The following is a 25,010-nucleotide window of genomic DNA, read 5'->3' on the forward strand; positions in this document are numbered from 1 at the left end:
CTCCGCGCCGCCGTCCTTCTCGCTCTGGGATGGCCGCGGCGCCCGCTCCCTCTGAACTAGCCGGAGCAGGGATACAGCCGCCCGGGGCGTCTTGCTCGTGCTTGGTTTTCCGTACCCCACTTCCTAAAGGGTCTTTAGGGGTTCCCGGACTCCCTCGCCTGGGAGCCTCCATCCGCCCCGCACAGCCCCCTACAGGGCCGAGGGGAGGCCTCAGTGGCTACCTGGTGGGGCCTAGCGGCCCTGCTCGCTGACGTCAGCGCCGGCGCCGTCATTTAACAGCTTTTGCTTAGGGCAGAGGACGCTATGGGCACAAAAAGCAGCATCCAGTAGCGGTGGCGGAAGAACGAGCAGGAGCTTGAATTTCAGTTTTCTTATGAGGAATTTTCCAGAAAAGAAATCTTCACTGTGAAATAAGTAAATAAATGCCCACTCAGTACAGTAAGTATTGATACCGTCCTGTAGCATTTGGCTAGAAAGTGGTGTCAATAGGGTTTTTCCTTCAGACTTTTCACTACTGTACAGAAGGGCCAATGCCAATCCTTCTGTGAGGAAGTTTTTTTTCTTCCTAAATATGTTAATTGCCTCAACTTGGACTAACGGTCACACTCGTGAATATGAGTGTAAGAAACAGTTTCTTTCTCACATGTATGAAAAGGAAATTTTCCTTCATGTAAGGCCACTATTCAGAGTAAAGTCAAGATTATTTAACTTGCAAAATTAAGCACTAACTTCATTTCAAATGAAATAAAATTCAGTCTGATCAGAAACCCCTTGGAGCAGTTTATATTAACCTAATTATCTTTTATTACTGCAGTAAGTTGATTGAAGATTATGGAATGCATCTAAAAAGCAGTTATATTTACGGGTCCCCAAATTAAATGCTAAGGAAAAGCGTTATTTCTGCAAACCCAGGTAGTACGGACAAGCCGAAGGGAGTTTTATTCTGTCAAGTTTTACTGTAAATTCAATCATTGATCAGCTAGATCTAAGCTTGGTTATTCTTGGAGGAGCTGCTCTGCAAATGATTCCACTCTGAGCTCGCCGGCCACAGTAGCATGAAATGGATGGCAGTTTCCTCTTCCTAAGACTGGGTGTGGTTTGGCTGGGCAGAATGTATACAGTGGGCGACTCTGGCGGGATTTGAGGAGCTTGGAGAGGCCCACCACATGTGTGTCTCCCCCTAGTGACCAACGGACTGAAGTTGCTGTGGTTAAAGGCAGTTGCTGATTTTGTTGTTAGCTGGAAGGCGAAGCTCAAGGAACTCCTGCGTATACAGCACCATTCTAGAAGCTGGTAGTACGGACCCAGGTAGTACGGACAAGCCGAATGTGTTTAAAGATGTGATGCAATATGTACCCAGAAGGAATAAGACTAGATCACTAGGGTACAAATTAAAACACCAAGTTGCATACGCTGAATGTGGGATTAGCTCCGCGGAACACACTTTGGAAAACACTACTTTAACGACCTCATTCTGAGTCCCTGTAATGCTTAAGATTATAGCACAGTTTAGGCGCCTTATATATTTTTTGATGGAATGCTTTCCTAAAGTAATATTCTGTGGTGGAAAGAGCAAATCCTAAAGTAATATTCTGTGGTGGAAAGAGCAAATCAAAAGTCTCTGTTCTCTGTGACAGTGGAAGAAATTGCAACTAAGTATTAATATAAATAGGGGTTTTTAAAAATGTGGGAAAAGTCTGAAGAAGCATTTGCAGAAACTCCTTACAAAGTCAGTGACAGCAAGGCCGGGCCAAGGTGGGTGGATCACTTAAGGCCAGGAGTTTGAGACCAGCCTGGCCAACATGGCAAAACCCGGTCTCTACTAAAAATAGAAAAATTAGCTGGGCGTGGGTGGCTGAGGTGGGAGAATTGCTTCAACCCGGCAGACAGAGGTTGCAGTGAGCTGAGATCGCATCACTGCACTCCAGTCTAGGCAACAGAGCAAGACTCTGTCTCCAAGAAAAAAAAAAGAAAAAAGACATGTATTGGCCGGGCGCGGTGGCTCAAGCCTGTAATCCCAGCACTTTGGGAGGCCGAGATGGGCGGATCACGAGGTCCAGAGATCGAGACCATTCTGGCTAACTCGGTGAAACCCCGTCTCTACTAAAAAAAAAATACAAAAAACTAGCCGGGCGAGGTGGTGGGCGCCTGTAGTCCCAGCTACTCGGGAGGCTAAGGCAGGAGAATGGCATAAACCCGGGAGGCGGAGCTTGCAGTGAGCTGAGATCCGGCCACTGCACTCCAGCCTGGGCGACAGAGCGAGACTCCGTCTCAAAAAAAAAAAAAAAAAAAGAAAAAAGACATGTACTATAAATGTAAAATATAAAATATACGCTGGAATTCAGAGATGTACGTAAAAAATAATGTAAAATATCTCATTAATAATTTTTATATTTATTACATGTTAAAATGATCATGTTTTTGACAGTTTAAGTAAAATATAACCCAATTAGTTTCTTTTCTCGAAGAATGTGGCTACTAGAAAATTTTAAATTGTGTATATGATTTGCATTATATTTTTTTCAGACAGTGCCGATGTAATAGTAACAAAAAGTCTCAGCATCATTTAAGATAAAAGGCCATCATCAGACAATGCAGGACAGATTGTAACAACAGGAAGTACTACAGAGATTCAGAGAATGCCATAAATAACCTTGGAATCCTGTGCTTGGGTAAATCATTTGCTTTTTTTACTTAGCTGATCTCTTAAAGCCTGTGAAGTTGAAATGTTACAGAGGGAATTTTCTATTTGAGGTAGCCACCTCAATTTCATAACTTTGTAAGGAGAAAATGGCTTACATTTTTGCATCTTCAAGGTTTTCAAAGCATTTGCACATTTATTATCTCGTTTCATCTTTCTAATCTGAGAGGAAGGTAGAGCAGGTTATCCCCATTTTACTGGTGAGGAAACTGAGGCTCAAAGAGTTCATGTGATGTGAAGAATATTGGAATTAAGGATGCCAGAGAACAGTGACTCAGAGGGACCAAATCATTATGGGGTCCATTTGGAGGTCTCTATGTAGAGGGGGAGCTTCCTCGAGGACTTCTGCAGAGACCTCCTTATCGAAGGAGAGGAGGAAGCTTGAAGACATTTTTCCCCACTCGGACTCAGTACTAAGCACTTTTCCACTCCAAGCCCTTCACCTTCTCCTCATCCCAGGCCCTGGATCCATAAAACTGCAGGAGCCTTTTGTTCAGGCATTCCCTCAGCAATGCTGTGCTGATCCACCTGACCCTGGATTGGTGCCATTCTATCACAGCATAGGATTAAAGACTTGACCCTTCCTTTCATATTGGCTTATTGTCTTCACTGCTTTTCTGACATCTGGCTCCTCAACAATCTGGAACCAAGCTTGGCCCTTGACAATTAGACCTGCTGTCTCTTCCCACTCTGACTTCCCTCTTGTCTCCCATCCCAGTACCCTTCCTTGCTCTGGTTAGGCACAGCCCCCAACTTTAAAGTTTTTGAGTGATCACAGGCATTTCTGGAATTTGGCAAGGGATAAATTGAGTTGAGACTACATTGAGTTTGGGTTTAATGGGATATATGTATGTGGTTTGTAGTCACATCCATGTATAGTTAAATATTGGTCATCCCACCGTTGCAATGGTTTCTAGGAATACTCCTACTAGTGATTGTGCAGGTTCACCTACACCCTACACGTAAAAGCAGGGCCAGAGGTCACACTATGATGTGAATGTGACCTATTGCTTGGCACCAGAAATATGCGGGTAGTGAAGAAGAAACAGATTGAAATGAACTGTGGTAGATCCATTGCAAGAATTTCTCCAATCCTTCCCTGTAGGCAGACCCTTTACAATGTGATTTTTTTAAACTCTACCCATGAAAAGTTGGGCCCACCTCTTGAATCTGGGCAGGATTTGTGACTTGCAATGCTGTGGAAAGAGCCATACTTGAAGAATAGGGCTGCTTTAGTCTCTAGAAAGGGTCTACTTTAAACCCATGCTAACAAAGCTTTTAAAATACCCCTTCTATAAGAATCAATGTGATCCATCAGTAAATTAACTGTGAGAAAAAAACTCAATACTCTTTAAAGGAAGACAACAAAGTGTTGATTCACAACAAGGTAGAATCTGTAATGTACAACATATAATCTATCAAAATGTAAGAGAATCAGAAAAGCAGGAAAATGTGACACATAATCAGAACATGTGTTGCTGGACCATGCTGATCACCTTTGTTTTCCAGCACTGGAGGACTTGTGGAATCTTGACTCAGCTTGTCACTCCTCAGTGGTAACTGTTCTCTGCTGGCCCTCACAGAATCTTACTCTGCACATGCACAGCTTTATATTTGGCTAAAGACTTCAGGGGAATCCCTATGGAGGATTCTGTAGTTCCTTCTCTACACCACTTCTTATCCTCAGGCACTCTGCCCTACTTACTCTAGGCAACTCAGCATCCCTGAGGTCTTTCTGAACTTCACTTCTGCATTCTGCAGTCCAAAATGGGCCCTTGAGCAGAAATGTAGGGCCACCAGAGGGATCAACTCATGTGTTTCTCCTCTGTCAGGTTAGCAGCCTGTGCTGTTGTCTAAGATTCTTTACTTGGTCAAACTTTAATCAGGCTCCTAAGGCTTCTCCTAAGCCCAGCTGTGCACTTCAATGTAAAAGCCAGTTGTAGCAAGAACCCTGCTTAGTTGGGTTAGCAAGAATCCCCACTTTTGATATCTGATCACCCTTGATATCTAATTGGGTTCCTCGTCCTCTACCATCCCAAAGGTGACATCTGATTAATCTGGCCTGACTTCAGCAACAATCCTGTTAGGTTGGTTGGTTTAGCCAGAATTCCCCTTACCTTTGGTGTTTCCTCTTAGTAATTTTCTATCCACTGCCACCACTCTGCCCCTTGTCTATAAATTCCTTCTTGCCCATGCTATATTCACAGCTGAACCTAACCTCTTTCCCCTACTGCTAAATCCCATTGTACAGGTCCCCGTACCTTTTGAGATAGTCCTAAATAAAATCTGCCTTATTGTGCTTTAACAAGTATCATTTTAAAAATTTCTGTTTTTTTTTTTCCCCAGAAGACAGGGTCTTACTGTGTCACCAGGCTGGAGTGCAGTGGCATGATCATAGCTCACTGCAGCCTCAAACTCCTGGGCTCAAGTGATTCTCCCATCTTAGCCTCCCAAGTAGCTAGGACTACAGGAGGGTACCATCAAGCCCAGCTAATATTTTTATTTATTTTTATTTTTTGTAGAGATGGAGTCTTACTATTTGCCCAGACTGATCTCAAACTCCTGGCTTCAAGCAATCCTCCTGCCCCAGTCTCCTAAAGTGCTGGGATTATAGGAGTGAGTCACTGCACCTTGCCTCATTGAATAATTTTTTCTTTATCATGTATAATGTCTGAAAGGAGCTGCCTTCTGTCTTTTGTCCAGTTTTAAAGTTGTTTGCAGTGAGAGGAGCGCTAGCCCACACCTGTTACTATACCACGTTTGGAAGCAGAAGTCAGTTACCTTTAAATTAGAGATGAGGAAACTGAGGAAATGAAAGGTTAAGCAACTTGCCCCAAATCACACAGCTGTTTACATGTGATGGAGCTTGAATTCAAACCTAGGCAATCTATCTTTAGAGATGCTCACTTAATTATTGTACTGTACAGCTTCTTAGAAAAATGGCTTTATATATGCATGTAAAATGTTTTGTCCAGTGTCAGGTAACATAGTCAATCCTTAATAAAGTCTAGCTAAATTATTCTTTAAAATCCTAAAGCTCAGTATGAATTTGTTCCTAGCCCAGTGTTTCAAAGCAAAAGATGATTAATAGGACACAAGCACCATCAAGTGAGTTGATATTCCTTATTAACACTAATTTGTATTACCATCCTACTATTAGCAAATAAAAACAAAGCATTTGCTTAAGTCCTTTATTAAGTGCATGAACAAAATATTAAATCCTTAGCCTGCTTTCTTTAGCCATTAACACTACCTTTCTTAACTAGAAATATAAGATAAAATGAATAAAATAAACCAAGCAATCAGGCATAGGTACTATCAGTTTCTGAATTTCAAATAAATCCTGTGCAGTAACACACCCATCTGGCCATAATGGAGATTGCACCAGAATGAAAGCACAAGCTCATAAATAAAAATGTAAACATTTGTAATAGAACCCAGCATTTACTGCACTATCTAATTCTTAATCTACCATCTAAATGAGCTCCAATCGTTCATCTTATTTTAAAACATTGTAACTGGAGACATCTGTGAGTCCAAGCCTTTCTTTGGTTTTAGCTCATACGCTTGAAAACAGTTTCTCTCTGTCTTCTGCCTTTTTTTTTTTTTTTTTGGTGAGATATATGTAAATACTTTTCAAACCTCTATTGTATCTATTAGAACGGAATGCTATAAACATGTGACAGCTATCCATTCATTCAGATTAGCATAGATAGAAAAACTAGTTTATTCAGGTCTTCTCTCCACAATGTCCCACTCTTGCCTCAGCCCAAGCAGTGAAGCAAAAATACCCACATATTCCAATCCATCTACTTTGCCCTCTCTAATGTTCAAATTGACTGAATAGCTATCAGGTCTCCACTACACACTGTTCTCTGCAGATCACCTTTTTGATAAGTCTTGACCTAAAAAAATTATTAAGGGAAATGAAGAATCAGAAAATGATAAATTAATTACAAGAAATGTAAGACTTGGCTTGTTATTATCGTCTCCTTTTTGGTATCAGCTGTGTTTGTGGCAGAAAGCCATCGTGATCCGCTATCTCAGTATATTGTCAAGCTAGTAATTCTGAATATGTTGTCAAGCTTGTAAAATGTTCTGAGTAGACCACATCTTCAGTAATTTCCACAAGTTCACAATTTTTCAGGTAAAGCTATAATGTATTGCCTTAAAAGAAATTCATTTTCTCAATGTAGTAAGAGCTGCTGCTTAGTTATAATACTCTGAAACTTTCATGAAACTATCCTTTTTAGAACTCATATTACAATATGGGCTCTTTCATGTTTTTTAACTTCTTTGGACCTTGAGATGCAGTGTTATTCTAGATGCAGCATTACTCACAGTGGACATTGTCCTCAAATTAGCATAATTTCTATTTCATTTCCTACATATTGTTTTGGATAATGTTGAAATAAATCTTTTGAAAATGCAAATATTTTTGTCATTGCAGCACATACACCGTCTACAGAAACTTTGTCTTAGTTTGTTTAGTGTTGCTATAAAGAAATACTGGAGACTGGGTATTTTATATTATTTGGCTCCTGATTTTAGATGGCTGGAAAGTTCAAGATTGGGCTTCTGCATCTGGTGATGGTCTCAGGCTGCTTCCACTCGTGCAAAGGTAAAGGGAAGCTGGTGTGTGCAGAGATCACTTGCAAGAGAGGAAGCAGGGGTTAGGGAGAGGTGCCAGGCTCTTTTTAACAACCAACTCTTTTAGGATTTAATAGCGTGAGAACTCACTCACACTTAAGGGAAGGCATTAATCTATTCATATGGGATCCGCCGCCATGATCCAAACACCTTCCACTAGGCCCCACCTTCCAACACCACCACACTGGGAATCAAATTTCAACATGAGATTTGCAGGAGAAGGGACAAACAAACCATATCCAAACCATTAGCAACCCTGCCAAAAATAAAAAGCAAAGAAAAAACTGGCTACAAACTCATAATTTGTCCTAACTCTAGAAATTCTAATAAAAGGGAAAAGATACATGATCTGAAGAGAATCCAGGGTATCTCAAATGCTGGCTTGTAATTTTATATATCTTAGATTACGTGATTTATATGATATTCTTACCATCTTTTCTCACTAAACTATAACTCCGTATCTCAGGTGGGACTCTCAGGGAGCAGACTCAGGAGACAGTGGGCAGCAGGTTTATTAGGGAATGCTTTCGTGATCATCATCTGTGAAAGGAATGGGAAGAAATGACGATTAGGTGGAAGGAGGACTTGGGTTGTGATACAGTGTCAACAGTGTTCTCAGCTGACCCCATGGGAAACTTTGAAGCTGTTTGGCCCTTTTGGTGTCCCATATTGGAGCAAGAAGTTCAGGGAACTCAAAGATGGGGGTGACCTTGGATGCAGTGACACTCTCAGCTGGTCTCAGCGACTTACCTGGTGATAAAACTCAGCCCTCAATCCTCAGAGGCTCAGAGTCCCTGGTCCCCATAATCTTTTTAGGCTGGATAATGATAATGGCTGCTGATAATGGCTGCTACACTGTCCATTTACAATAAAAATTGGGCAAGAGCATACCAAGAGGTGCATCCATGCACTACTTGGGTACCAACATTTTCCTCCTTCCTCCAACTGTGTAACCATAGTCCTCCTCTTTATGATAAGATCCATTATCCCTACTAGGATGTGACTCCTCTTTTTGCCTGCTACTTTCTTGGTGCAAGGAACCTGAAGTACCTAGTCAGCAGATGTAGCTCATAGTTCAATGAGACCAATGAGTCTCTTCTTGGGTCTCACTGAACAGCAAACTACATCTGCTGGTGGAGGTGTTTCACCTTTAGGAAGCAGGACCTCTAAATGACAGGGCCCAGTGTTATGGAGCCAGGAAGCGCAATTTCCCCCAAGAGAATCACTGGGAATGATAGAAAGCAGGGCCATTCCTGCTTCTACACCTTGATTCCTGGACCCATGTATTCTACCTATTGAGAACACAGCCCTACAGAAAGACCATTAAAGTGTACATTTCATCTTAAAGGATGGTGTTCGTGTTATGTATGCCTTCAACAAGTTATTTAATTATTCTATCAGGCCAGAGGCTTCTGGGTGATGCAACATGTAATAATATGACAAGCAGAGGCTGAGGTCATTTGCCCACAATCTTTGCTCCTTTGCTATAAAACAGGTCCCATGAGGTAGTTCAAACACTCTGAAAGCCCTCCGTGATGCTGGCTGATGCCCTGCAGATAGAAAAGAAGAATCATGGAAAATATGTGTCTATTCCTGTCAAAATGAGTCACTGCCTCTTGTTAGGATCATTGTAAGTCAGCTTGCCACCAAGTGGCTGATTGGTCTTCTTGAGGAATAGGCACTCAGTATTGCAGCATTGGTCTCTGTTGTTAGCAGGCTGAAAATTTAGTAGTGATTGTAAGAAATCAGCCTCAGTGTATAGGCGCCCATCCTGTTAGGTCTATTAGCCTCCAATCCTGCCACAGTAGTTATTCCAATGCCAGATGCTGGGTGTTATTAACTGGCCAAGTCCTGATACTGACTTGGTTGTTCAGGGCCTTTTCTATTATGGATACTTGGTGGTATAGATCAAATGCAGTACAAAGCTCCTAACACTTTGTGCCCACTCTCATGTGCCCAATCCACCATTTTTATCTCAAATCTGTTTGTTCCCAATAGTTTAGTCTCTCTGTTTTCAGGACCCTGATCCTATGACCAAGCCAGTTGTCACCGCCCATGTATATTCTAACCTTGAGACCCTTTCTACACAAATGGACGGCAAAGTACACTGCTCAAAGGTCTGCCCTTTGGGAGGATTTTCCCTTATCACTGACTTTCAGGTCCACCCCTGAGTGGCACAGTAACATAGCCACCATCTGTTTTGTTTGCCAAAATATACCCATTTGTGAGTCAAATTCATGCATTTTCCTCTTTCATCATCTGGTCATATGGGATCAGTGGCAATAAATGTAAGCCAAGGGAGAGACACTGGTGCAACAGTGGTAGAGACATGGGAGTCTAGGCTGCTTGCTAATGTAACATACTGTACCGTCTGTCTATGTTTGTGTTCTACATGTATAGAACCCAGCTCATGATCATTGGTCTTGGCTTCATGGCCACTTGGCATCCCTTTGTCAGGTGCTATATCTCTATAAAAGCCCGGTAGCACGTCAGTAGCTATTTGTTGAAAGGTGTTTACTTCTCTGCTACATATAGCATGGCCAGACTCTTGGGTCTGCATTGTGATTTTTCCCCATTAGGACTTCTCATAAACTCCATACAGAATCTTTTCCTACATATCTAATACAACACCATCTGCTGGGTGGTATGGCACAAGTGGTAAAACTGCCACCTAGACCTGCTTCAGAGCCCTTTTCTGCTCTGGGTCCCACTTGAAATTGGAAGCCTTTTATGTCATCCAGTGTATAGGTAACAGCAAGTATTTCCTGCTATGGAATATGCTGCCTCTAGAACCCGTAGAAACCTATCATTCTTCTATGCTTCCTTCTTTATGGTGAGAGGTACAAAATGCAATAATTTATTGCTTATTTTGGAAGGGATATCTTGGCATACCCTGGACTGTGGACCCACCAGAGAGCCACCAGTGGAAGACCCTTGAATCTTTGTAGGGTTTATCTCTCACCTTCGGAGTATATGTGCCATAGCTCCAATGTATTATCTACTTCTTGCTCTTCTGGTCCAATTAACATGGTATAATTGATGTAGTGGATCAGTGATGTTCTGCAAGATGCCCAGCTGGTCTTGGTCCTTCAGACTATATTACAATAAAAGCTGGGAGAGTTAACATGCTTCTAAGAAGATTATACGTGTTCACTATTGTCTGATCCAAGGCAATGTGTTTCTGATCCTCTTTTCTAATAGAGATAGAAAGGATGCATTTGTCAGATCAACAGCTGCATATTGTATACATGGTGCCATGTTGTGATTTCTACTTTTTTGCATCTGTTGAGACTTGTTTGAAATATGGTCTGTTCTGGAGAATGAGAAAAGAATGTGTATTCTGGGCTGGGCACAGTGGCTCACGCCTCAGCACTTTGGGAGGCTGAGGTGGGTGGATCATCTGAGGTCAGGAGTTCAAGACCAGCCTGACCAACATGGAGAAACCCCATCTCTACTAAAAATTCAAAAATTAACCGGGCATGGTGGTGCATGCCTGTAATCCCCGCTACTTGGGAGGCTGAGTCAGGAGAATTGCTTGAACCCGGGAGACAGAGGTTGTGGTGAACCGAGATGATACCATTGCACTCTGTAGCTGTTGGGTGAAATATTCTGTAAATGTCAGTTAGGCCTATTTGATCTAGTATGTAGTTTAACTCCAATGTTTCTTTGTTGATTTTCTGTCTGGATGATTTATCTGTTACTGAGAATGGGTTGTTGAAGTCCCCTAATATTACAGTATTGCAGTTTATCTCTTCCTTTAGATCTATTAATGTTTGCTTTATATAATTGAGTGCTCCAGTGTTGGGTGCATAGATATATAAATTATTATATCCTCTTGCTGAATGGACTCTTTTGTCATTATATAGTGACCTTCTTTTTCTGTTTTTATAGTCTTTGACTTGTAGTCCATTTTATCTCATGTGAGTATAGTTACTCCTGATCTTTTTTGATTTCCACTTGCATAGATTTTTTTTTCCATTCCTTCTCTTTCCATCTATGTGTGTCATTACAGCGGAGGTGAGTTTCTTGTTAGCAGCATATAGTTTAGGGCTTTTTTTTTTTTTAAATCTGTTCAGCCATTCTGTGTCTTTTAATTGGAGAATTTAGTCCCCTTACATTCAGTGTTATTATTGACAAGTAAGGACTTACTACTGTCATTTTGTGCTTGTTTTCTAATTCCTCTCTTCCTTTCTTATTGTCTTCCTTTGTGGTTAAGCGATTTTCTCTGGAATATGTTTTAATTTGTTGCTTTTCGTTTTTAGTGTATCTATTATAGGTTTTTACACTGTGGTTATCATGAGGCTTACATAAAACATAGATATACCAAGTCATCTTAAAGAGATGACAACTTATCTTAGATTAAAAAAAAAAAACCAAAAACTAAAAAAAGCCTTTATACCTTAACTCCATCCCTTCTACATTTTGACTTTTGGTTGTCTCAATTTATGTATTTTTATATTGCTTATCTTTTAACAGGTTGCTGTAGCTGTTATTGTTTTTGGTAGATTTGTCTTTTGGTCTTCATACTAGAGTTATAAGTGGATTACACACCACAATTTCAGTATTGAAGTATTTGGGGATTGTCTTTGTACTTAATTTCATCAGTGGGTTTTATACCTTCAAATGTTTTTGTTTTTGCATATTAGTGCTTTTTTTTCTCTTTTGGATTGAAGAACTCCCTTTAAGCATTTCTTTTAAGATGGGCCTCATGGTGGTGAATTCTCTCAGCTTTTGTTTATCTGGGAAAGACTTTATCTTGCTTTGATGGTTGAAGAATAGCTTTGCTGGATACAGTATTCTTGTGTGGCAGATTTTTTTTTTCTTTCAACACTGAAAATTTCATCCCATTTGCCCCTGGTCTGTATGGTTTCTGTTGAGAAGTCTGTTGCCAGATGAATTGGAATTTGTATTATTTGCGTCTTTTCTCTTGTTGCTTTTAGGACCCTTTCTTCATCCTTGCCCTTAGAGAGTTCGACTGTGCCTCTCAAAGGGGTAGTCTTATCTGGGTCAAATTTGTTTAGTGTTCTCTGACCTTCATACCTGGATATTTATATCTTTCTCAAGTTTTGGAAAAATTTTTATTATTTCTTTGAATAAGCTTTCTACCCCTTGCTCTTGCTCAGCTTTTTCTTGAACACTAGCTATTCTTAGATTTGGTCTTTTGAGGTAATTTTCTATATCTTGTAGGTGATCTTCATTCTTTTTCATTCTTTTTTCTTTTCTGCCCTCTCACTGTGTAATTTCAAATGACCTGTCTTTGAGCTCACCGATTTTTTCTTCTCCTTGATCCATTCTGTGGTTGAAATCGTCTAATTTTTTTTTTAGTTCAGCAAATATATCTCAGTAATGAGAATTTTGTTTTTTTTTTTTTTTAAGTATCTTAATCTGTTAATCTGTTAAATTTCTCTGATAAACTTATAGATTGCTTGTCTGTGTTATCTTGGAGGTTACTGAGTTTCCTTAAAACTGCTATTTTGAATTCTTGGTCAGAGAGCTCACATATCACCATTTTCTTAGATTCAGACACTGGTTCCTTGCTTTGTTCATTTGGGGAGGTCATGGTTACCTATTGCTGTTGTTTTTCTTGTGGATGTACGTCCATATCTTTGCACTAAAGGATTGTTTATTCCAGTCTTCTCTGTCTTGATTGTTTTGTTTTCTATTGGCGATGTTTGCTTAGAGATTCTTTGTGACTTATCTGTTAAATGTCTTATTTTCCCACTAGATCACTGTCTCCTTTTTGGCACTTGATGGCACCTTACGCCCAGCTTTGCCTCCGCTTTAGAAACTCATCAGAGTGATGCCCTTCTCAAATGGGGGAGGTCCCAAAGGGGATATCCTGCAGTGTGAAAGGCCGGCTAAAGGTTTGTGCCAAGAGGACCTGTGGAATGCATCTCCTACAGCTGTTGCTGCTAAGTAGCCACTCTGATCTGGCATCTTCTTTGGTCAAGTTCCAGAGCAGAGTTTCCAGGGCTGGGGATTGAAGTCCTGCCTCCTCCCTTTGTCTCTGGTTGTCCTTGGTAATGTTTTTCCCTCAGGTACTCATGATACTTCCCATGGGCTGAGTTGGGGACAGGTCTCCTTCCAGGGAATCCAAGACGGCAGGGAGGTGGGTTGTCTACCTTTTCTCACTTTTGCCATGGTAGAAACTGTGAGTTGGGGGAAGTTTTCCACACACTTGGTGCCAGACAGATTGTGGGGAGGGGCACTGCAGATATAAAAGTCTGATTCTCTTACCATCTGCTCAGAGTTTTTTGACTTCTATGTCCCCAGGAATTGACGCATCTTCGTATCTGAGTTCTGGGATATTGTTGGTGATCATCTCGGTGCTGTATATTTGTTTTTGGTTTTCTGGTGTGGAAATGAAGCCAGCTTGCATCTACACTGCCATTTTTGAACCAGAAGTCCACCTGATGCCATGTGGGTCTGCTCTAACAAAGATGCCTATAGCTGTCTCTGTAGATAAAATTGGAGCTACTACCTCATAAAATTTGTGGTAGCCCACGATCTGATTTTTGGAGGGGCTAGACTGGTGAATTAAATGGAGATACAATGTGAACCATCCTTCCTGAATCTTTTAGATATTTTAGGATGGCATTAATTTCTGCCATTCCCTGAAATATTATTTTTTGATTTACTATATTGGTATGGAGAAGAGGTCAACTTTTAAAGTTTCCACCTGGCCACCTGGCCTTTATCACTATGTTAGCTCTTACCGCACACACCGAGAAACCTGGTGTCACTAATCAAGTGTATTTATCACAATTATATACTCAAGGACTAGGTGGGTCTGTGGATATATTGTGAGCCAGACTTGGGCCAGGACTCCCTAGGACTCAACCTCCATAACCCTTACTGTAATCAAGGGCATATAATGACTTTCAGTTCTGTGGTATCATTGTTAACTCAGACTCTGTGTCCAACAGATATCAAAATGTTGAGTATTCCCCTTTTACCACTGTATGATTTCCTGAGTAATGGCGGTAAGTCCCTTTGGAGAAGGACTAGAGGAATCATTATTGTGCATACTTGTGGTATTACATAGTCCTTCCTCCTGGGGACCCAGATTCTTCTTTAGTTAATGGTCCTGGATCTAAAAACTGACTCAGGTCTGGAAATTGGGTAAGGGGTCGTGATTATTTTTTATTTTTATTTATTTATTTATTTTCGAGATAGAGTCTCCCTCTTTAGCCCAGGATGGAGTGCAGTGGCACAATCTCGACTCACGGCAACCTCCACCTCCTGGGTTCAAGCAATTCTTTTGCCTCAGCCTCCCGAGTAACTGGGATTACAGGTGCGCGTGCACCACCTTGCCCGGCTAATGTTTGTATTTTTAGTAGAGACAGGGTTTCACCATGTTGGCCAGGCTGATCTCGAACTACTGGCCTCAGGTGATCCGCCCTCCTTGGCCTTCCAAAGTACTGAAATTACAGACATGCACCACTGCACCCAGCCAGTTTAACTTTCTTTTAATTGGCTTAGTTGCCAAGAGAGGAAGCTGGGGAGGATCCTGAGGAGTGTATGTTTTGTCCTTGGAGAGACAGCTCATTGTCTTCAAGCAAAACAGGGAGCATACTAGCCCTTATTAGAGAAGAGAGGGGCACTTCTGTAGCCTTAGAAGGTTCTCGAAACCTGAGGATTGAAGATTTTTCAGATGCATCAACCCAGATGGTTTCATCCCTTGTGTCAGCGTTCCATTTTCTCCCAATCAGGGTCCTGACCACAGCACAGTAGACCACAGCACAGTAGGCCTAGTTTGGGTCCTAACTTCTTTGGAGTTTTATTCTCATGATTAAGTCCTGGGCCTGGTCCTCAGCTTCCTCTCCTCATTGGCTTGAGGAGCTGAGAGTCTGATATTCTACAAGGGAGGTTTTCTGGCCCTCACGCTGAGTTTTTGTTTGTTTTTGAGACGGGATCCTGCTTTGTCACTCAGGCTGAGAGTGCATTGGCACAGTAAGCTACTGTAACCTTGAACTCCTGGACCCAAATTATCCTCTGGCCTCAGCCTCCTGAGTAACTAGGACAACAAATGTATGCCACTATGCCCTGCTGATTTAAAAAATTTTTTGTAGAGTTGGGCCTTGCTATGTTGCCCAGGCTGGTCTTGAATTCCTGGCCTCAAGCTATCCTCCCCTTTTGGTCTCCTGAGGCACTGGAATTACAAGCATGAGCCACTGCTCTTGATCCCACACTCAGCTTTTAATTACCAACTAATCACTCTCATTCTTTTATTTTGAGACAGGGTCTCACTCTGTAGCTCAAGCTGGAGTGCATTAGTGCAAACATAGCCCACTGCAGCCTCAAACTCCTGGGGTCAGGTGATCTTCTTGCCTCACCCTCTGAAATAGCTAGGACTACAGCCACAAGCTACTGGGCATGGATAATTTTTAAAAAATTTGTAGAGATAGGGTCTCGCTATGTTGCTCAGGCTGGTCTCAAACTCCTGGCCTCAAGGGATCCTCCTGCCTCAGCCTCCCAAAGTGCTGGGATTACAAGTGTGAGCCACTATGCCTGGCCCATTCTCCTTCTGTTATCTTTTTCCAAGGTATCGATCTAGCTCAGTAATAACTCATCAGTTCCACTGTCTGCACTGTTTCCCACCTGATCTTTGTGCCTGCCAGTGCATTTCTTTGCGTTGACGTGCCATCTTAGTTCACCACTAGTGAAAGTTTTAACAACTGCACTATCAGGGTGTGCTAGTAGTTAACTTCTCCCTACCCCAGTGAGGAGAATCTCATCCTGTAAGTGAAAAGGCAAGATAAACGGCCCCAAAAGCCCACTGGAGCACCTACTTTCCTGCAACCTTTCTGGTACCAAGATCACAGATGCTCAGATGAAGGTAAGTGGGTAGGAGATTTATTAAGGATTGCCACCTGTGGAAAGAAAGGAAGCTCCACGAGGTGGAGAAAGAATATGGACTATGATGCAATCTCAAAGGCAGCTTTAGCTGACACTAAGGGGAACTCTGAAGCTAGGATGGTCTTTCAGATTGTCCTAATATGGGGCAATGGGACTAGTCTTTGCATGCAGCCTGGCCCAAGAAGGAAGTGTGACTTTAGATGAGGTGGCTTTCTTCAGTTAGAGGGCAATTCTACTGACAGTTGAGGGCTGTTGGGTGCACACTGCTAAGGTGAGAAAACAAAATCCTCTGTAGGGAAGGGGAACCTGCGTGGAATATCACAGCACACCCTGAGAGCAGGGGAGTGGCTCTTCATCAAATAACACAATATGGGCCAACATATTCCCAGAGGCTGCTGTAGTGCTGGGCACATTAGTGCTCAATAACTTATTGAATTAGTATTATCGTCATATTGTACTATTGCTATCCTCATCTTTTAAAGTCACATCACTTAATGGATGCTCTTATGTGTTAGAACTGACACTATGAAGATGACTGACACAATTACCTGTTGAGCCTATTTGGGAAATTAACCTATATTTAACAAGCTTGACTAATTAGATTGGTTAAGAGCCTTAGCAGAGGACTAAACAAAATGGTGTTAAAGAATACACCTGATGGTCCAAGAAAATCCCTAACTCTAGAAAATCTGGATAATCTGAGAGGTGACATTTGAACAGTGTAAGAATGCACTTTCCTCCAGAGCCAGAAGCAGGGAAAGCGGAGGCAGCAGCAATTTTATCTTCTGGGCACCTTATCCTCAGACCTCATTTTATCAGTACATATGGACTGTCTACAACCAAATGATATTATCCTTTTCATCAGCCTTATGAAACTTTCCCCTAATTTATCCAAGTCAGGATTTCAGTATGCAGAAGTCTAATGTCATCTCAGAGAGTTCATTGTGCCTCCCCCATATCCAAGACTATTTACTAAAACCTTAGTTCAATCTTTAAAGAGTCACAAGATCCTATTATGCCTAGCTTTTTTCCCAGTCTTTTAAGTCTATTCCTTACCTTGCCAAAAAAAGCACCTGTTTCTATGGTTTAACAAATGGAACTTAGAATATGGAACTATGGTAAGTGCTCTTTAGAATTGAAAGTAAGTTACATGTACTGGTTTTCCTTTATAGTTTGTTCTCAAAGAATTCCAGGTATTTTTCCAGACAAAAATACCTGCTACATACTTCCTTCTGTATGAATACATGAGACCTACTTTCATTCATAAAGACCTACCTCTATGAAGCTTTCCCTGAGCTCCAAACACAGAGCTGAGACTTCCACCTAACTTAGAAAGCTAGTACAAGCCGGCACTGACAGATGGAAGACTTGAGATGTTACAAGATGATATATGGAAACTCTAAAGGTTAAAATCTGTTTATTAGACTTATTTCCTAACCTTTTCATCACTCATCACTTTGGAACATTCTTGCAACTGAACTGAATAAACTGGGAAGGGTTTTTGGGTAATTCTAACGCTTTTTTTTTTTTTTTGGACAGGGGCTCACTCGATCGCCCAGGCTGCAGTGCAGTGGTGTGATACTGGCTCACTGCAGCTTTGATCTTCTGGGCCCAAGCAGTCCTCCTACCTCAGCCTCCTGAGTAGCTGTGACTAAAAGTGTGCCACCACACCTGATTGGGTTTTTTTTTTTTTTTTTTTTTGGTAGAGATGGGGACTCACTATGTTGCCCAGGCTGGTCTCGAACTTTTGGCCTGAACGGATCCTCCCACCTTGGCCTCCCAAAGAGTTGGGATTATAGGCATGAGCCACCGTGAGTGGTCAAATGCTTTTTAAACTAGTAATTCACCTGTGTATGGTTATGTCAAAGAAAAATACAAGGTTGCAAACGCTTAAGAGAAAGTAAGGAAGTAACCCATTACATGTATGTTTGTAAATTTTGCTTAGGCCATCATTTTTTATTTTCACCTTTGAATTTCAAAGTAAATTAGAGATATGTAAATAACAGAATTATCAACATTAAAATATTCACAACAATGGCTAACAAGAACAGGACTACAGTCAAGTCAGTAGCTTTTTAATAAAATGAGCAGAATCCCATCATAACAGTTCTTTGTTACATGAATTCAAATACAGAGCAGACCAATCATGTTCCCTGAAATTTAACAATCATACTTAATAAAGGCCTGTTAGTGTTGTCCCTCAAGACTCTAATTCAAAAGGGCTTCCTTTGAATTCCCTTTATAAAGCTTTGTGCAAAGAGCTTAAGCACCAGTAAGAAAGACTGTTGCTAGCATTTTTATTTCATCATCAACAACAAACATGCAGTTTCTTTCTCCGATGTGCATGGCACTGTAAAATGGGTGCTACACTCTGTCTTGTGGTACAAAGTTTATAAATACAATATACCGATACAAAGTTGAAGCCATTAAAAAGAGCTTAATAACAACCACGAGGAGATAATTAAATCTGAAGTATTGATGGAATCTATGAAGAGATTTAGAAACACGACATAAACTCAAACACTACGGTTAAAGTTTTACTTGGGAAGGGGCCAGAAGGGAACTTTTTATGTGCTACTGAAAGATTTTTTAAGTTGCTCCAAATTTACTTTCTTTCTGCTATTATCTTTAAATACTGCAAAGCATTGTGAGCTGCATCACTTTGTGCATTGCCACAGGAGATACCGGAGCCATGACAGACCGTGATGGGGCTGGTGGACAGTTCAGCAAGACATTGATACTGTCCATTGGCGCTCAGTTCATCTGTAATGACACATTCAAGGATGATGATTAATGTCCAATATGTATAAAGTGGATCCCTTTGTAAAAACAATACAATTCTTATTACTGTCTTTCTTTTTAAGCATCCATAGTATACTACACCACTCGCAATCTTTGTTTTGCTTGTACAAACAAAAAACCACAACTGCTCAGCTGTAGCAGTTTTCAAACACATTACACTTCATAATGATCTGACAGCTTTAAAGACATACAGATATCTAGGCTTCACTCTAGCTCACTCAATCAGAAATATACGGTTGCAGGCGGCTGATTCCTACATTTAAAAAAAAAGTTCCCAAGGCAATTCTAATACGGTTAGTTGAACACTATTTGGAAATTACTGAACCATACAGTAACTTTCTCAAAAGGGAAATAACCATTTGTTAAAGGACTGGAGAGATTGTATTTTCCACTAGGAAGTCATTTTCAGGAGGCATTTGAACCAGGAACAACTTGGATCAAGGCAAAACCTCCCTTGTGACTTCTATTAAAATTTTTTTTAAAATTGATACATAATAATTGTATGTATTCATGGAGTTGTCCGTTCATGTTCTTAGGTTTTAAGTCTGTGCAGAGTCTAGTTCTTTATTTATACTATAAATGGGTCATGGTGTTTTAAAAACAATACCTGACCCAGGAAACAAACGTTCTTCCCATCAACTGATGAATCACTCTTACTAAAGATGGCTGAAATGAGGGCAAAGAGGAAGAAACAAACATGTGCGGTATAACTTATTTAAAGTGGACATAATACAAATGTTATTTTTGATATTCTATTTAGTGGAAAATATCCAGATACAATGGGATTATTTAATGAGTGAAGAGGCTTTCTAGTTCTAGTATCTAGGTTCTTTTCTCCTGACCCTCCAGCCCCTGCTTGAGGCTCATCCATGTTGTAGCATATATTAGAACTTCATTTCTTTTTACAGCTGAGTAATATTTCATTGGAAGGACAGTCCACAATTTGTTTATCCACTTATTCATTGATGGATGTTTTGAGCTGTTTCTCCCTTTTGGCTTTTGTGAATAGTGCTGCTATGAACATACAGGGATCTGTGTGTATAGGCATTTGTTTAAATACCAGTTTTTGATTTATACTCCTAGGAGTGGAGTTGCTGGGTCACATGGCAATTCACTTGAGGAACTGAGCAGCTTATTCTACAGAGGCTGAACTGTTTTATATTCCCACCAGCAACTTACAAGGTTCCAATTTGTCTACATTGTCACCAACACTTGCTATTTTCCATTTCCTTAATGATAGCCATCCTAGTGGATTTCAAGTGGTACCTTATCATGGTTTTGATTGCATTCTCTATTGACTAATGACAATGAGCATCTTTTCATTTTTTTTTTTGGTCATTTGGTCATTTTTCTTTTTTAATTTTAAAATTTTGAGATAGGCTCTCACTATATTGCCCAGGCTGGTCTCAAACTCCTGGGTTTCAGCGATCCTCATGCCTCAGTCTCCCAAAGGGGTGGGACTACAGGTGTGAGCCACTGTGCCCAGCCCATTTGTATATCTCCTTTGGAGAATATCTAGGTTCTTTTGAAGGTAGCCGCATAGAAACTAGCCTAATTAACAGACTGTGGTTTTTAGACTGCTTTCCATATCTACAAGAACTATTTAGTTCTCAAAACTGGGAAGAAATGTTTCAGAGGCATCATTAATTCATAATCTAAAATTTTATTTCAGGTTTCCTTTTTTCCCCTAGATTCTGAATCCTCCATAGTTCTATTCATGACATGGGTCATTCATCTCTGTATTCTAAACCCTCAACAAACTGCAGATACTAATATTTATTGGATGAATGGTCTCTCATCAGCCACCTTTTCTTTTTTCTTTGAGACAGAGTCTCGCTCTATCACCCAGGCTGGAGTGCAGTGGTGCGATCTCGGCTCACTGCAACCTCCGCCTCCCAGGTTCAAGCGATTCTCCCACCACCTGAGCCTCCCGAGTAGCTGGGATTATAGGTGCACACCACCACGCCTGGCTAATTTTTGTATTTTTAGTAGAGATGGGGTTTCACCATGTTGGTCAGACTGGTCTCAAACTCCTGACCTCAGGTGATCCACCTGCCTTGGCCTCCCAAAGTGCTGGGATTACAGGCATGAGCCACTGCACCCGGCCTCTGGCCTCTTTTCTTTTGAGACAAGTCTCATTCTGTCACCCAGGCTGGAAAGCAGCTGCACGATCATGGCTCACTGCTGCCTCAACCTCAGGGGCTCAAGTCATTGTCCCCACCTCAGCCTCCCTAGTAGCCTGGACTACAGGCATGTGCCACCACACCCGCTTAATTTTTCATCAGCCACCTTCTCTAACCATCTGTCTGCACTGACTTCTCAGGTTCTGCATCATTGGTTTACTAAGACAACGCACTTGACCCGTCCTTCAATCCCAAAGTAGCAGAGAATATCAGAAGTTCTTTGAGCCCCTAAGTGCCCTACTTTCCCAGGGTCAGGGGACCCTGACAAGCAAGGTCCCCACATCTCTCTGTGGTTGGATAAGGATATAAAATTTCTCACACGTTAAATCAAGACACTTTGGCCACACATGGTGGCTCACACCTGTAATCCCAGCACTTTGGGAGGCCGAGGTGGGCAGATCACTTGAGGTCACGAGTTTTGAGACCAGCTTGGCCAACATGGTGAAACTCCCATCTCTACTAAAAAATACTTTGGGAGGCCAAGGTGGGTGGATCATGAAGTCTGGAGTTTGAGACCAGCCTGGCCAACATGGTGAAACCCCGTCTCTTCTAAAAATGCAAAAATTAGCTGGGCATGGTGGCACACACCTGTAGTCCCAGCTACTTGGGAGGCTGAGGCAGGAGAATTGCTTGAACCTGGGAGGCAGAGGTTACAGTGAGCTGAGATCACACCATTGCACTCCAGCCTGGGCAATAGATCAAGACTGCATCTCGGGGGAAAAAAAAAAATTAGCCAGGCGTGGTGGTGGGTGCCTGTAATCCCAGCTTCTTGGAAGATTGAAGCAGGAGGATCGCTTGAACCTGGGAGGCAGAGGTTGCAGTGAGTTGAGATTGTGCCACTGTATTCCAGCCTGGGCAACAGAAACAAGACTCTGTCTCAAAAAAAAAAAAAAAAAGAACAAAATCAAGACACCAAACACACACAACTAATTAGCTTTATAAATTGAATTAAAAGAAAATCCATACTGACTTGCTTTCCCATCTGTCCATATCTGTCTATCCAAATGATTAAGGGCTAGAGAAAATACAGATGTTGATGGCTGGGAAGGGATAAAACTATAAACTGACTTGTTTCCATTTAACTCACAGAATCAGCATACAGTGACAAAGTAGAGAGAAAAGGTCTGGGCGCCACAAACTTGGTACTTGTGCTAGAAATGTAGGTGCCGTTTCATTTGCCCAGCCGCCCAGCAGAGCTAGTTTAACAGCCAGGGTATCTTCTGGGACTCTTCCCCAAATCTTGCTCTACCACTGACTAGTTATGTGATCTTGGGCAAGTTTCTCAACCTTTCTGTGCCTTTCTTTCTTCACTTATAAATAAGGATAACAGAATTTGCTTCATAGAGTTAGTCTGAGGATTCAGTAAGTAGATACATGTAATCTTAGAACAATGCCTGGCACATAGTAAAACTCTATCTTTGCTATTGTTGTTTCTGTTATAACTGTATAGATGTTAGCTCTTATTACTATCCACAAAAATGGGACATATCAATTATATATATTACTGGTCTAGTAATTATATATACTTAGAATCCCTGATCAATAAAATAAATTACAATAGAAATTTTCATTCCTCAAACACATTTGTAAATAAACATGTCTTGGGAAAGCCAAAGAAAAAAAAATCATACCTATATCCAAATATGTTATATTAAAACCTTGTTCCTTGGCAATTTCACTAAGCAGCTGGATGTAATCTGTATTTGGAATACTAAGCAGGCTTCTTTTCAGTAAGTTGATCTTTTCACCAGGAGAATTCCTCAAGGAATGCCAAGTACATCCTAAAGAATGTCCTACTACATTTGTCTGAAAAACAGAGATGAAGATTTAGACTCTTGACTAGGACTGGGTTCCAATACCAGTACCAGTATAATTAAGAGTACTTATTAAGCACTCACATTTAATATGTTATAAAGCATGTTTAAATGGATAACATTTGGTAAATTTTCCAATTTAAACAAGACATTAAAAAGTACACATTTAACAAGTACTACAAAATATGTTTTTAAGAAGCACTTGCAATAATATACTGAAAGTATTTTGCATTTTGTATAATACAAATGTTTCTCAGTCGAGTTTTCTGATGGTCACATTAAGAGGTACAAGATATTTGGGAGCACCGTAAGTAAATCCATAAATAATTAAATCTGCCTAATGGAGCAATTTGCAGATTAAAATATAAAACAATTTTCATATCTTTGTTTTTTTAATTAAATATCAATCACTATAACTGACAGCTATAAAACAGAAAAAAAAACTATAAAAAAACATGAAATGTGCAAGTTGGGTTTGAGGAACAAGTCATTCAAATAAATGACAGGATGTCAAAAAGTTCTCATCAGACTTCTATCCCAGAACCTAACTGAGTACTTTTTCCTTTTTTTTTCTGCTTTTCCTCTTTCTTTTATTCTCCCCTATATCCTTTCATTTTCATCTCTGTCCTTAGAATGCCTCATATTTCCATATTAGTTTATGGTTCGCAAATTGGTTTCATATGCCATTAATAAAAACAACTACTTTCTGAAGTAAGTAGGGTTACTACTCTTAATCTTATTTTATTAATGAGCATGACAGAGGGGAGGCAATTTCCAAAAGATTTTAGAGATGGCATGATACGGAATTAATTTGTTAGATTTACCAAATAAAAATTTACATTATAGAAACTTTAAAATACTGTTTTAAAATAAATTAAAAAACACTATTTACATGGTTAAAAAAATACATACATGCACTAAGAACAAATATATTATGAAGAGTACAGTCTCTCTTCCTTACCACCCATTCCCTGAAGACTTCTGTTCTATTTCTTAGACGTACTGTTAAACATTTTTCAGTATCTTCCCATAAATGTTCTATGCATATGCAAGCACACACAATCTTTTAAAGCAAATGATAACTTACTCCTCTACATCTTGTTCATTTTTCTTTTATCAGTGCACATATATGCACTGTATTTACCTTATGAATCTCCAACTGTGAGCTTTAGGTTGTTTCTGGCTTCTTGCTTTTACTAGCAATAAACACTCTTTTGCACTTGAATGAGTTTCTCTGTAGAATTATTTCTAGAAGTGGAACTGCTAAGTCAAAGAACATGTAAACTTTTAATTTGGATAAACACTTCCAAACTGATTTCTGAACCAATTTATACTCCTACCAACTGTCTTGGAGGGGGCTTGTTTTCTCATACCTTCACTAATACCAGCTATTATCAAATTTTGTAGTTTTTGCCAATCTAAAAGGTGAAAATATTTTATCTTGCATGAATAAAGTTGAATATTTTTCCTTTTCTTTTTTTCCTTAATCGTTTGCATTTCTTCTACTGGGTTGTCTTTTTTTTTTTTTTTTTTTGTGAGATGGAGTCTTGCTCTGTCGCCTAGGCTGCAGTGCAGTGGTGCGATTCGGCTCACTGCAAGCTCCGCCTCCCGGATTCATGCCATTCTCCTGCCTCAGCCTCTCGAGTAGCTGGGACTACAGGTACCCACCACCACGCCTGGCTAATTTTTTGTATTTTTAGTAGAGATGGGGTTTCACTGTATTAGCCAGGATGGTCTCGATCTCCTGACCTTGTGATCTGCCCGCCTCAGCTTCCCAAAGTGCTGGGATTACAGGCGTGAGCCACCGTGCCCGGCTGGGTTGTCTTTTTAACTGATGCATAAGAGCTTTTTAAATTTTCCATTTTTTAAGAGTTAGGGTCTTGCTATGTGGCTTAACTCTCAAACTCTTGGGCTCTAGCAATCCTCCCACCTTAGCCTCCCCAGTAGCTCCACAGACATATGCTGCTGTGTGCAGATGTGTATAAAAGAGCTTTAAAGTTG

General features: G+C 40.7%; 1 protein-coding gene and 1 long non-coding RNA gene across 6 annotated transcripts in view; one reads left to right on the forward strand and one right to left on the reverse strand.

The window, feature by feature from the left end:
- On the forward strand, positions 1–20,800 carry LOC111542775. 2 transcript variants are annotated; one of them, XR_004229204.1, is made up of 4 exons: positions 1–438; positions 13,077–13,215; positions 17,496–17,615; positions 20,096–20,800. It is a non-coding gene; the product is annotated as an uncharacterized LOC111542775 (long non-coding RNA). The 2 variants fall into 2 exon arrangements; XR_002731656.2 differs by lacking the exon at positions 13,077–13,215 and having other exon boundaries at positions 17,416–17,615.
- The window catches only part of PRKRA (protein activator of interferon induced protein kinase EIF2AK2), a 20,297-nt gene continuing 13,420 nt past the window's right edge, over positions 18,134–25,010 (reverse strand). For all 4 annotated transcript variants that reach the window (XM_023212333.1, XM_023212334.1, XM_023212335.1 and 1 more), the window contains 2 exons: positions 22,827–23,001; positions 18,134–18,973 (listed from right to left, as the gene is read on the reverse strand). In XM_023212333.1, the coding sequence (XP_023068101.1) occupies positions 18,816–18,973; positions 22,827–23,001 (333 nt within the window). In that variant the 3' untranslated portion in view covers positions 18,134–18,815. The remainder of the gene's footprint in view (positions 18,974–22,826; positions 23,002–25,010) is intronic.

Source organism: Piliocolobus tephrosceles, chromosome 11, assembly GCF_002776525.5.
Source record: "Piliocolobus tephrosceles isolate RC106 chromosome 11, ASM277652v3, whole genome shotgun sequence".
Lineage (NCBI taxonomy): Eukaryota > Metazoa > Chordata > Mammalia > Primates > Cercopithecidae > Piliocolobus > Piliocolobus tephrosceles.